The sequence below is a fragment of the Myotis nattereri genome (assembly GCF_964212035.1).
Source record: "Myotis nattereri genome assembly, chromosome: 3".
In the NCBI taxonomy this organism is placed as follows: Eukaryota; Metazoa; Chordata; class Mammalia; order Chiroptera; family Vespertilionidae; genus Myotis; species Myotis nattereri.
Genome location: NC_138077.1, coordinates 144,281,571 through 144,295,613, shown reverse-complemented (window position 1 = coordinate 144,295,613; position 14,043 = coordinate 144,281,571). Strand labels below are relative to the sequence as shown.

The window sequence follows — 14,043 nt, the reverse complement described above, 5'->3', positions numbered from 1 at the left end:
TACATTCACACTTACCCATCAACTTTTTCTTCTTCAGTCGAATTCGTGGCCCTGACAAATTCACTATACTCTTGGCCTGGGTCATAAAGTTTGGCACTATCACAGAGAGACTGTAAACTGTTTGCAAGGGAGGCAGCCTGTAGTTGTTGCATTTGGAAGAGGTTAACCGTTACCTATGATTACAGATAAAGACAAAAGTCAAAATAACATGATATACAGAATGCTATGTAAAGATACATTTACTTCAAGTGACAACACCAAGGAAAAGGAATAAAGTGAAGTAAACAACATTGAATATCATCATAAGCATACTATGTTGCCTGACGTTATGCAAGGTCTAGATTCAGAAAATATAAGTTTTAATCCAATATTTAGGAGCAATCATTTCCAGTAAAATTGGCTTAAACCAAAAAGTTCAAAAACACAACTCCGTATCCCTTCTGGTTCATAGTTTTGGGAGGTAAATGTATTTTTGAGGATCCCCAGCTCTGTACTCAAATGATCTGTTCACAATTGTCTCAACTCTTACATGAAAATGTGGGGGGAAATTCTAATCAGAGCACTATTATTTTGATATTCATTTTTCAATCCTATAAAAATAGAAATGCTTTATATGTATAATGTATCCTAGAGTACTACATTTTTATAATTAGGTATTATTTTGAATGTACGTTACTCAAAATACATTATTCCACTGAGTTTCTGCAAATGTGTAAATATGTTATCAGTGCTACCACTTAATGTAACAATAACAACAACAATATAACAACTGACAGAGCTTCTAATATGCCAGATCCATTCTGAGAACTTCACTACTTTAATGCATGAATTAACTAATTTAATGTTCACAAAACCCTAGGCTTTGGGTATATTATAGCAAACAGATGAAACCCCACTCCTCATTGAGTTTAAGTTCTCCTCAGACTGGTGTCAAACAGAGAGAGCGGATTAAGTAAATAAGATAATTTCTGGTAGTGAAAACAACTAATAATATTATGTAAGACTGTCAAGTTATGGAATATGACCAGATACATGTTTATGGAAGGTTACTTCTGACATGGTAGGTTAGTACTGGCCTTTCTGAGGATATAGCATTTGAACTGAGAACGGACATGAGAATGAATGAAAAGCTTCAGGGAGAACATCAATCCAGACAAAAGACCCAAGGGCAAGAATTAGTGGGAAAGAGCTTGTTGCACTCAAGAAACAGATGAAAGGTCAATATGACTGAAGCATATTGAAAAGGTGGGGGCAAAAAGGAGGGCAGTCATCTAAAACACATTAAAAGAGTCTGGACAGCTGTTGCAGGGTTGGGGAGTGGTGGAAGGATTGAGCAAAAAAAGAAGAAAAGAGAAAAAACTCAGTGTGCTGACTGCTGGGAGTCGGGTGGAAGGAGGTAAAGGAGGGTATACGGGGGACAGTGATGGAAGGAGACTGGGCTTGGGGTGGTGAACACACAATAGATGTTGTGCTGTGGAATTGTGCACCTGAAACCTGGATAATTTTACTAACCAGTGTCACCCCAATAAATTCAATAGAAAGGGAACAGCCCAGTGCCCATCAGTAGATGAATGGATAAAAAAAGGTGTAGTACATTTACACGATGGAATACTATGCAGCTGTAAAAAAGGGTCTCCTACCCTTTGAGACAGCCTGTGGGGACCTGGAGTGTATTATGCTAAGTAAAATAAGCCAGTCAAAGAAAGATAAGTATCATATGATCTCACTTATACATAGAATCTAATGAAGAAAATAAACTCCAGAGGCATCGAAGCATGGCACAGACTAAGGATCTCAAAGGGGTAAGGGGGACAGGTAGAGATTAACCAAGAGATTAACCAAAGAACTTATATGCACATACCCATAACCCATGGATACAGACAATAGGGTGGGGTAAAGGCCTGGAGTGGAGTAGAACTGGTGGAAGGGGGCATGGGGGGGGGGCGGGGAATGGGGAACATTTATAATACTTTCAACAATAAAGACACTTTTTTTAAAAAAGGGGAACAAAAAAGAAAAATATAAATGCAACTGATATGATGTATTTTTAAATGCCACTCTGTCTCCTGAGTGGGGACTGTGAATGAATGCCAAATTTCATTGGCTTAATGTTATTTCAAAGACTGTCACGTTTCCTCTTCATGCTCTGGATATACCAAATGATATGTTGAACTTATGATTAGCCTCTAAGTCTTTTCCAAGGTAGACAGGCATTCCTCAAAGATAACTAAAACTCATCACAAATAGGATTTGAAAAGTGCACCTAACAGAACAGCTTATTTGTGCCCTAAATTTTTCAAAGAACAAAGGAAATTCAAACTACAAATGGAAAAGCTTAAGTTCAGCAACTAGCTATGATCAGGAAAATCTCCATTTAGTGGTAAGCTGGACTTACTTTCTTGATCCTAAAAGTACATTTTTAATACTTTTAATAAAATTCTATGAATCTAGTTAAAAACACCAATAATTTGAAAAGCCAAATGAATAGACTGGTATAACCGATTCACCTGCTGAATGTCTCTGAGAATCTACATATATAAAACCCTAATATGCATATAGACCAAACAGTGGAACAACTGAACAACTGGTCGCTATGATGTGCACTGACCACCAGGGGGCGCATGCAGAACATAGCAGGCAGCAGAGTGCGGAACATGGCAGGTATCGGCCGCGGTGGGATGATGGATGAGATGAGTGGGGGCACCAGACCAAGGCGGGTGCCAGTCACTGTCATCGGGGTGAGCCTCTGGTGGTTACTGAAAATTCTTTGCTCCCACGTGCCACGGTCCCACCCAGCGCTCACACCTGCTGCCGGCACTGGAGCCTCCACTTGCACCTGGCACCAGTTCCGATCGCTTGGCGCTGTCAGTGGGTGCAAATGGTGGCTGCCGGCCCCAATCACCACTGAGGACTTCTCCATCTCACCCTGCTCTTGAGGGGTGATCGGGGCAGCAGCCACCACTCGCACCTGCTGACAGTGCCAGCCCCGCTCGCACCCGCTGCTGGCACCAGCCCCAATCGCTCCACGCTGTCAGTTGATGCGAGTGGAGCTGGCGCCGTCAGCGCATGGGAGTGGTGGTGGCAGGAGCGGGGCTGCCAGCAGAGAGGGGACCAGGGGCTACAGCAGGAGGGGCTGAGCAAGGGTGTGGAGGATGGGCCAAGACCCGTCCCTGTGCCTACCGCAGCCTCGCGGGCCACAGTTCCTTTCAAGGTGCATGAATTCGTGCACTGGGCCCTAGTTAATAATAAAAGACTTAAGCAATAATATATATAGGTAGCCCAATCTTAAATATATCTTCCCTAAATTATTCAGCCTTCTCCCATACTTAACAGAAATGCTAAAGTGAGGTCTCCAGGTGGGAGTTCCTCCAGGACTTGACAGGCATCTTAACTGAAGTGGCCCACAGGCACCTAAAAAACCATCATGCCCCTTTAGACCTTTTTGTCCCTCACTGCGTTTTCTGAATCAGGGACTTAGTCCCTTTCTTCTAGGTTCCCAATAGTTAGCAGTGTCCACATTTGGGGAAATGAGCAAATAAAGAGTAATAGGAAGTGTTATTAGTCCAGGTCATATTGTAATTTTGTATGTTTTCTGGTATTGCTCACTCAAGCACACAGGACTTCCAATTCTATGCCCAGCTTTTGTCATCTACATCTAATTTTTATTACTGCGTGGGCACAAGAATTACTGTAAATTTTTCTGACAGCTGATGAACTACAATTTTCCATAATTTCAAATCAATGGGACCTAATCAAATCAAGGGGAAAAATTTCTCCCACTTAAATGAGCAATAATATAAAAATTAATTTTTGTTCAATATATTTCATATCTACAATTTTTTTAAATGATAGTTTTCTTGAACGTTCTAAAAAAAACCCCAAAACACTCTTGTTCTAATTTTTCCCATTCTTCAAAGCCCAATTATTTGATTAGGTCTTTAGTGACTATCTTGCACACTTCTCCTTCCTCTCACTTAGAAACTAATTATGATCTACATCCCACATACTTCAATGCTTTAAAATTCAAGACAATTTTGAATATTCAAACATAATCCTTAATGACCATAATATAACCATTTTTCTGGGATATGAATCTGATTGTGTATGTTCCTTAATATAGTGAATGAACCTGATTGTCTATCATCTTTATATCTCAAATGATTTTGTTTTTTCTGCAATATATATGCAATGATATATCCGAGAATGGAAACATATATTTTTAAAAACAATTTGGGAGGTGGTGTTGAAAAATAAGTCACCAAAAATATCAATTTTTTTGATGGAAGAGAAGAAAACTTACATCGGAGAAAGTCACAGTTTTTACCTAGAAGATAATATCTATAATCAAGAAATGTTGTTGGATTTAGTATTTGCTTATATTTAAATGTGAATAATGCCTAAACAATAAAATTAAATAAATAAATGTGAATAATGCCATTCAGAACAAGTAACACTGATTGGTTAAATTGGTTTAAAAAACAATAAACAATAAGAAATTTTATTCACAAATACACATACAGAACCTCTATATAAACTGTCCTTATACATTACATATTGTACTGATTTTCATGAGTTTGGGAATTTGTTCAAGTTTAGCGAACTTGAACTTTAAAGTTTACTTCATACACTGATATATATTGCTTTCCAATTTTTCAGTATATGTTAATTCTAAACTCCTTGATAGCAGGTATCTGTTTTACCTTTCTTTTACATAACTAGTAGGCATTTATAAATACAGATGTATTACATACAAAATTAGTCAACCTCTTTCTTGTTCACATAACATCAAATTAAAGAAAATCATAATTGTATTACCAAGTAGCATCATTTTTTAAGAGGAATGTAGACAAACAAGATTGCAGCTCATGGGAGAATTTAAAACCATATGATATGGAAAAAAGTAATCATATTTTGGGATATTTAATATGAAAAAAAAACAGAGAAGGAAGATAATTATCTTTAAATATTTAAAATGTTGTCTGTGGAAAAGGGTTACATTAGTATAGTATGACTTCAAAGGTCCACAGGAAACAGACTTTTTTTGGCTCAATATAAACATCATACTAATTTTGGAGTTGCTCAACCCAGACTAAATAATAATTCAGCAAGACAGCACAGGATTTAAGAGCATAGGCTCTGCAGTGGTTCTCAACCTTCTGGCCCTTTAAATACAGTTCTTCATGTTGTGACCCAACCATAAAATTATTTTCGTTGCTACTTCATAACTGTAATGTTGCTACTGTTATGAATTGTAATGTAAATATCTGATATGCAGGATGGTCTTAGGCAACCCCTGTGAAAGGGTCGTTCCACCCCCAAAGGAGTCTCGGCCCACAGGTTGAGAACTGCTGTTGCAACTTGTGTGCTGGGTGACCTTGATCAAGTTATTTATAACCTCTCTAAACAAGTGCTTTAAAAAAGTTAATATGCATATGAATAACGTGGGAAATCTTTTTCAAAAAACAGATTCTGTTTACAAAAGGAATATACACACTACAGAGTGGGATAAAAGTACGTTTACAGTTATTCATTTGGAATACAATAATTAATGAATAATAAGACAAGAATAAACTATGTGTTTTGTGTACTCACAACTATAAACCTACTTTTGCTCCACCCTGTATATCCTTTGTGCAACCATTAAAAAAAAACTATACAAAGAAATACAGTAAAAAAACAACAACAAATAAATAAAAATGCAGATAACAGATAAATTAAAAGGTGGATAAGAATATTAGATAGCCCTAACCGGTTTAGCTCAGTGGATAGAGCGTTGGCCTGCGGACTCAAGGGTCCCAGGTTAGATTCTGGTCAAGGACATGTACCTTGGTTGCGGGCACATCCCCAGTAGGGGGAGTGCGGGAGGCAGCTGATTGATGTTTCTCTCTCTCATCGATGTTTCTGACTCTCTATCCCTATCCCTTCCTCTCTGTAAAAAATCAATAAAATATATTAAAAAAAAGAATATTATATAAATTAAAATCCTATCTAATAAAAGAGAAACATGGTAATTAGCCATACCTCCGCTACCCTTCCCAATGGCTAATCAGGGTGATATGCAAATTAACTGCCAGCCAAGATGGTGGCCGGCAGCCAGGCAGCTTGAAGCGAACAGGAGGATTGCTTGCTTCAGTGACGGAGGAAGCCAACGTTCCCCGCCTGCCGCTGCCGGCCTCTAAGTTTGCAGTTTGAAACATTGTTACAAATATAGAAGCTAAGCAAAACCCCAGAAACCTGCTTTCAGCAGCCGGGAACTCAGAGCTGGAGTTGAAACAGTGTTTCGATTATAGAACCCAAACAAACCAGATACCTGCTTTCAGCAACCGAGGCCTCAGAGCTGGAGCCAAGCCTCAGAGCTAAAGCTGGCCCAGAATAAAAAAGAAAAAAAAAAGAAAAAAGGAGCAGTTGGGAGCTTCAGTCACCCCCCAGCCTGAAAACAGCCCTCAGCCCCTCACCCAGACTGGCCAGGCACCCCAGTGGGGACCCCCATCCTGAAGGGTGTGTGACCAGCTGCAAATAGTCATCAGCCCCTCAACCAGGCTGGCCAGGCACCCCAGTGGGGACCCCCACCCTGAAGGGGGTGTGACCAGCTGCAAACAGCCATCAGCCCCTCACCCAGGCTGGCCAGACACCCAAGCGGGACCCCCACCCTGATCCAGGACACCCTTCAGGGCAAACCAGCCGGCCCCAACCCGTGCACCAGGCCTCTATCCTATATAGTAAAAGGGTAATATGCCTCCCAGCACTGGGATCAGCGGAGCCACGAGGCCTCCCGGCACCGGGAGCAGCGTGACAGGGGGCAGCGCCCAAACCCCCTGATCACCCTGCAGCTCTTGTGTGTGACAGGGGGTGGGGCCACAACCTCCCTATCCGCCCTGCTCTGTTTGTGACAGGGGAAGGCACCCCAACCCCCTGATCAGCCCTGCTCTGTGCCTGATAGGGGGGGAGCTCCCCAACCCCCTGATCGCCCTGCGGCTCTGTGTGTGACAGGGTGCGGCGCCCCAACCCCCTGATCGGCCCTGCTCTGTGTGTGACAGGGTGCGGTGCTCCAACCCTCCCCCCACGGGCCCTGCTCTGTGTGTGACGGGGTAGAGCCATAACCTCCCCACCGGCCCTGCCCTGAGTGTGACAGTGGCGGCGCCCCAACCCCCTGATCCGCCCTGCTCTGTGTGTGACAGGGGGCGGTGCCCCAACTCCCCTATCGGCCCTGCTCTGTGAGTGACAGGGGGGAGCTCCTCAACCCCCTGATCGGCCCTGCTCTGTGCGTGACAGGGGAGAGCTCCCCAACCCCCTGATGGGCCCTGCTCTGTGTGTGACAGGGGGGAGCTCCCCAACCCCCTGATGGACCCTGCTCTGTGCGTGATGGGGTGGTGCCGCAACCTCCCCATAGACCCTGCCTTGAGTGTGACAGGGGGCGGCGCCCCAACCCCCCAATCGGCCCTACCCTGAGCATGGCTGAGGGTGGCATCGAAACCTCCTGATCAGCCCTGCTCTGTGCATGACAGGGGGCGGTGCCCCAACTCCCCAATCAGCCCTGCTCTGAGCCCGACCAGGGGCTGCACCTAGGGATTGGGCCTGCCCTCTGCCACCTGGGAGCAGGCCTAAGCCAGCAGGTCGTTATCTCCTGAGGGGTCCCAGACTGCGAGAGGGCACAGGCTGGGCTGAGGGACCCCCCCCCCCCGGTGCATAAATTTTTGTGCACCGGGCCTCTAGTATAATTATAATAGAGAATAAAATAGATTAAATCTATACAAGATTGGGCAAAAGTAGGTCTACATAGTACATATAAAACAATAATTAATAAATAAATAAATAAAATAAACTTACATATTCAAAACTGTAAACCTACTTTAGCTGATCCCTATATTAAGAAAATTAAATAGATAAAAATATAAGTTAAGTAAATTAAAATAAGCAGCTAAAGGCAAATAAAGGGAAACATAAGATATACACAGAAGAAGCTCCAGTGGCTCAATCGGTTAGCGCGCGGTACTTATAAGATATACACAGAAAACCAGTAATGACATAGACCTAAATCTTAAAATATATTTACAATTAAATATAGATTGTCTAAACACTCTCTTAAAAAGAGATTTGTCAAAACAGATTTTTAAAAAGTCAAGACAGCCCCAGCCAGTGTGGTTCAGTTGTTTGGGTGTTGTCCCATGTACCAAAAGATTACCAGTTTGATTCCAGGTCATAACAGAAGCCCGGGTTTCAAAATCAATCTCTGGTAGGTGGCACGAGGAGGCAATCGATGGATGTTTCCCTCTCACATCGATATCACTCCCTCTCTCTTCCTTTCTCTCTAAAAATCAATAAACTATTCTTTAAAAATAAAATAGCCCTAACTGGTTTGGCTCAGTGGATAGAGCATCAGCCTGCGGACTGAAAGGTCCCAGGTTCGATTCAGGTCAAGGGCATGTACCTTGGTTGCAGGCACATCCCCAGTAGGAGATGTGCAGGAGGCAGCTGATCGATGTTTCTCTTTCATTGATGTTTCTAACTCTCTAACCCTCTCCCTTCCCCTCCGTAAAAAAATCAATAAAATATATAAAAAATAAATAAAATAAAATAAAAAAGTCAAGGCAACTATATGATATATGATATATAAGGAATTCACTTTAAATATAATGATCAAGTTAAAAATAAAAAAATGGAAAAAGATAAACCATGCTAAAAATAAGGCACGAGAAAACTGAAATAGCCATATCAATATTAAAATAAAGTACACCAAAATGGAAGGAAAATTACCAGGATAAAAAAATATTTCATAAGGTTAAAAGAATCAATTCACCAAGAATACTAGTATATAAGTTATTAATGTGTAAGTATCTAACAGAGTTTTAAAATATATAAAGCAAAAATGCGTAGAACTAAAAATATGCAATATTTCAAAAACTTTAAAACTCCTTTCTCAGCAATTCATAGAAGTAAATCAAGGGCACAGAAGAAATAAATAACACAATAAACCGACAGGAATTTATTGACATTTATGGAACTCTCCAGCCAAAAACAGCAAAATAAACATTGTTTTCATCAAGTGCACACTTGGAACATTCACCAAGACAGAATCATAAAACAAACCATGACAAATTTAAAAGAACTGAACTCATACTCAGTATTCCTCCCACCATAACAGAATTAAACCAGAAATCAGTATCTGAAAGATAGCTAGGAAAAGAAATTAAACAATAAACTTCTACAGGTCAAAGATAAAGTCTCAAGGGAAATTAAAAAACATTCTTAACTGCACAAAAATAAAAACATATAATTCAAAATTTGTGAGATGTAGAAAAGCAGTGCTTAGAGGGAAATTTAAATCATTAAATACGTGTGTTTAAAAAGCAGGGAGGTCTAGATGAACAATCTAAGCTTCCACCTTTAAATAATTTTTTAAAAAAGCATCAGTGTGGTGATTGTAAGGGCAGGTAGGATAGTGGGTGGAGGTAGAGAAGGATATAGGGGGGATAAATGATGATGCAAAAAATAAAGTAAACTTTAGAAAAAAATTTAAAAAAATCAAAATAAACCCAAATCAAGCAGAAATACATTTAAAAAAACAAAAAAAGGAAAAACTAATGAAATCAAAAGCTGTTTCTTTGAAAAGAACATTTATAAACCTCTAGCCAGGCTAATCAAAGAGAGAGAAAGAAGGCGCAAATTACCAGGATTGAAAGAGAATATCACCACAAACATTAAAAGGGTAAGAGAATACTATGAACAACTCCATGCACACAAATTTGACAACTTAGATGAACGAGACCAGTTCCATGAAAGCTACAAACTACCAAAAATTCAACCAAAAATAAATAATTAAATCAATTAGGCATATACCAAAGAAACTGAATATACAGAAAAAAATTGTCTGAAAATGAAAACTCAAAGCCCAAATCCTTTCACCAGGGAATGCCAAACATTTTTTTTTTTGCCACCAAACATTTAAAGAAACACCAGTTCTACACAATCTCTCCCAGAAAATAGAAGTCAAAGGCTCTTAAATGCTCAAAACAATTCTGAAAAAGAATAAAGTTGGATAACACACTACCTGATCTTAAGACTTGCTATGAAACAACAGTAATCAACACAGGAGGTTTTTGGCAAAAGGTCAGACACACTCATCCATGAAACAAAATAGAGACTCCAGAAGACCTACAAAAATGTGGTCAGCTGATTTCTGACAATGATGCAAAGTCAATTCAATGGAGATGACACAATGTTTTCAACAAATGGTATTAGAACAAGTTGACACCTGTATTAATCATGTTCTTTATTTTATGACGTTATTTTGACATTTCAAAAAGCTTGCTGGCAGGGGAGTGACTGCTCCTCCAAGGGCTAGCCAATTCTTAGCCTGGGAGCACATCTTTCATATGCAATTCCAACTACCTCATCATCTCTCACTCACCAGAGCAATATTTTCCCATGCCATATATCATCCCAGGGCCTGATATCAAACAACTGGAGACCATCCCTATACCTTAAAGCCCACTAGAATTATTCAAAATAGCCAATCCTATATTGCTTAACCTGCCTTATATTGCCTTTTCCTTGGAACCTTCAATTAAGGGTCTGTATTCAGCTTTCCCCTCACTCCCACCCTGCTTGACCATACCTGGTATTTCTCCTGTGGCCCTGTGTAGCATAGCATGTCCCCATTTTTCAACAACACTGACCACTACAAGTCAGCATTCAGTCACCTCCATAAATTAAAAACTGCTGGATATAATTTTAATAAAACATCCATCTGCAAAAAAGCAAACCTCAACTTACACTTCACACCTTAGATAAAAAATTAACTAAAAATGGATCATATATCAAGCTTTTAGTAGAAAATACAGAAATCTTTGTGACCTTGGATGAGGTGATACCAAAGCATGACACATGAAAGAAGAAACTGATAAATTAGATTCCACCAATATTTTGCTCTATAAAAGATACTGCCAAAAGAATAAAGAGGAGACTTTAAGATACTATATGCAAGCTCAACATTAAGAAAACAACTTAATTTTTAAAACACAGTTAAAATACAGATTGCATATAAGCCCTTGAAAAGATGCTCAATATCATTAGTCATAATGGAAACAGAAGTTAAAAAACAGCTACCTCTACACACTTATTAGAATAGCTAAAATATAAAAACAACTAATAAATGTAGTTACGGGTACAGAATAACTAAAACTCTCATACATTACTAGTTAGAATGAAAAATATTATGGCTTCCCTGGAAACCATTTTGGCAATTTCTTATAAAGTGAAACAGACATTTATCATACCACTCAGTAATCTCACCCTTAGGTATTTACCCTAGAAATATGAAAACTTACATTAACACAAAAACCTATAAATATTCATAGTAGCTCTATTCATAATCACTCCAAACTGGAAACAACACAAATGTCCAATTGGTGAATGGATACACATTCATATAATGGAATACTACTTTGAAATAAGAAGATATGAACTATTAATACATGCATAACATTGATGAATCTCAAAGGTATTATGTTGCGTACAAGAAGGTAGTCTCCAAAGGTAACATACTAATGATTCCATTTATACAAAACTCTGGAAAAGACCAAACTAGAAAGATGGAGGACACATCAGTATTTGCCTAGGGTTGGGGTGAGTGGAGAATTTGACTACAAAGAGGCAGTATGAGGAAATTTTCTAAAGTGGTGGAATTGTTCTGAATCCTAATTGTCACAGTGGGTGGTTATACAAATTTATGCATATGAGAAAATTTGTAAAATGTACAACCCCCCCAAAAAGGTGGGTTTTTTAACATTTTTTTTTTTTTACAAAAACAAGTTTAAAGAGGCAAATGAAAACACTTAAGGGCAGGATTATTTTGTTTTCAAATAAATCACTGGGCTCAATTTTAATATTTATTTTACTCAATTTTTGAAAAACACACCTCACAGTGTGATAGAAGTTTCAGGGGTCAAATCCATTTTGTCAACCAAGCTAAAATAAACAGTGGCATAAAGGCAATTTCAAAGTCTCAGACATCAGTTTTAATTAAACAAATCATCTACTCATGAGGTGAGGGTATGGGAAACCAGATTAAAAAATGTAACTCAAACCGCTATTAAAAACTTAGCCAATTTTAAAACTCTAAACGTTCCATTAATTGTAGACATTAAATCCCATAAGAATCATTGGATTTAATTTTATCATGACACATCAAGCATCTCTCTCTCCCTTCTGCAGATAATTTTTCCCCCTCCTGCCGTCAAAGTACTGAAGAAATTACTTACAGCTTTAAGGGTAAGATCACACTGGAAAACAAGTTTCCGGAGTTGTGCCAAAATTTCTCTCTTAGTATTTTCTACATCATTTCGTCTTTCTTCAACATTTGTCATACAAACTTTATAGAGTTCATTTGCTTCTTCTACCTTCAGGAGTAACACAGAAAAAAAATAACACTAATCCTCAGAATCTATATTTTAAAACAAATACTACCGGAGGAAAGCTCAGTTTAAATAACAGATAATAGTATGGCGAAGGCTTGGGAGGGGCAGGTGCAGAGAAGAGAGGGTCAATGGGAAAAAAATAACAAAACAAAGGGAACATCTGTAATACATTCAACAACAAAGATAAATTTAAATAATAATAATAATAATTAAAAGTCTTTATGTATAAAATTCTGGTATTTTATGTTTTAAATAGCATCTTTTTAAAGATAATTTGTTTTGGTCAGTGATTCAAGGGAACTTTATATCAATGAATAGTCAAGTACAATTTACAATTAGTATATTGTTTGCCTATAAAATAAATGTCCAATTCTACTTAACAGCCTTTTCTACTTACATTTACCACTGTCTATATAACCTTCTTACAGAATTTATCAAATTATATTTCATAAAGACACAGCTTCAGCCTAGCCAGCCTAGCCTTGTTATCAGGTATTGAGATTCATACACATATACATTCATAAAGAATCATGTCAAAAATATTAAACTACTGCTTTCTCTAAGATACTTCTTTCACAAACAAACCCCAAAATTCAAAAGATAAGCAAAAGTCTTTTAGCAGAGTGGTTTTCAAAGTGTGGATCCCACCAGTAGCAGCATCACCTGGACACTTTATTACAAATGCAAGTTGTCTGAGGCAAACTCGAGTCTAGACCCACTGAATCAGAAACTCTGGGAGTGAGGCCTAGCAGTCTTTTTAAGAAGTCTTTCAGGTGATCCTGATGCATGCTGAAATTTGAGAACCAAAGCTTTAACAGATTATTGCTAATTCAACTTGCAAATAACAACAAAAATTATTACTTTTTGAAGAGCCTCCTCTTCTAGTCTTCGCTTTTTTTCTAGCTGCTTATTAAGATTTTTCACTAATCCACCGCTTGCACACTGATGCTCCTCTTCTGCACGAAACATGGAAGATTTTGCTTTTTCATACTCATCTTGACGTTGTATGCATAACAATTTTGCCTTTTTAAGAGCAGTTTCTGTTTCAAGCTATACAGAAAAAAAAGAGTATTAAATAGAGAATAAGAAAGAAACCCGAAGTTATAGGTTTCTTTAGCATATTCAGCAAGACAGTTAATACAGAACTCAGAAAAACTATACAGTAAGATATGCACCTTCTCAGGGTGTTGCTTGTATACTGCAGATGATTTTTTAAATATGTTTTTAATTTATTTAAAAATACATATTTAAAAGGAAGAGATAGAAACATCAATGATGAGAATCTTTGATTGGCTGCCTTCTGCACAACCCCTACTGGAGATCAAGCCCACAATTTGGGCATGTGCCCTGACCAGGAATTGAACAGTGACCTCCTGGTTCATGGGTGGACAATCAACCACTGAGCCACACCAGGTGGGCTACTATAGATGATTTAAATATTCACAAATAGGTAGATAAAACGCCATTAAAATACTAACCATTTTATTTTGTTCCTGTTTCCAAAGTTCTTTCATTTCTTTCCTTTGTTTTTCCATTTCATTTTTTCTCCCAAGTAGAGGCTGTCAAGGTATTTTTTAAAAAGAAAGAAAAAAAGCTGTTTTCTAAAGGTATGCTGTTATTTTTAAAT

At 38.6% G+C, this 14,043-nt stretch overlaps 1 protein-coding gene across 1 annotated transcript in view; it reads right to left on the bottom strand.

The window, feature by feature from the left end:
* Positions 1 to 14,043, bottom strand: part of ARHGAP29 (Rho GTPase activating protein 29) — a 73,424-nt gene that overhangs the window by 20,033 nt on the left and 39,348 nt on the right. The window contains exons 10-13 of the mRNA XM_081087741.1: positions 13,895 to 13,975; positions 13,278 to 13,466; positions 12,261 to 12,398; positions 16 to 173 (exon numbers count right to left, since the gene is read on the bottom strand). Of these exons, the coding sequence (XP_080943867.1) occupies positions 16 to 173; positions 12,261 to 12,398; positions 13,278 to 13,466; positions 13,895 to 13,975 (566 nt within the window). The remainder of the gene's footprint in view (positions 1 to 15; positions 174 to 12,260; positions 12,399 to 13,277; positions 13,467 to 13,894; positions 13,976 to 14,043) is intronic.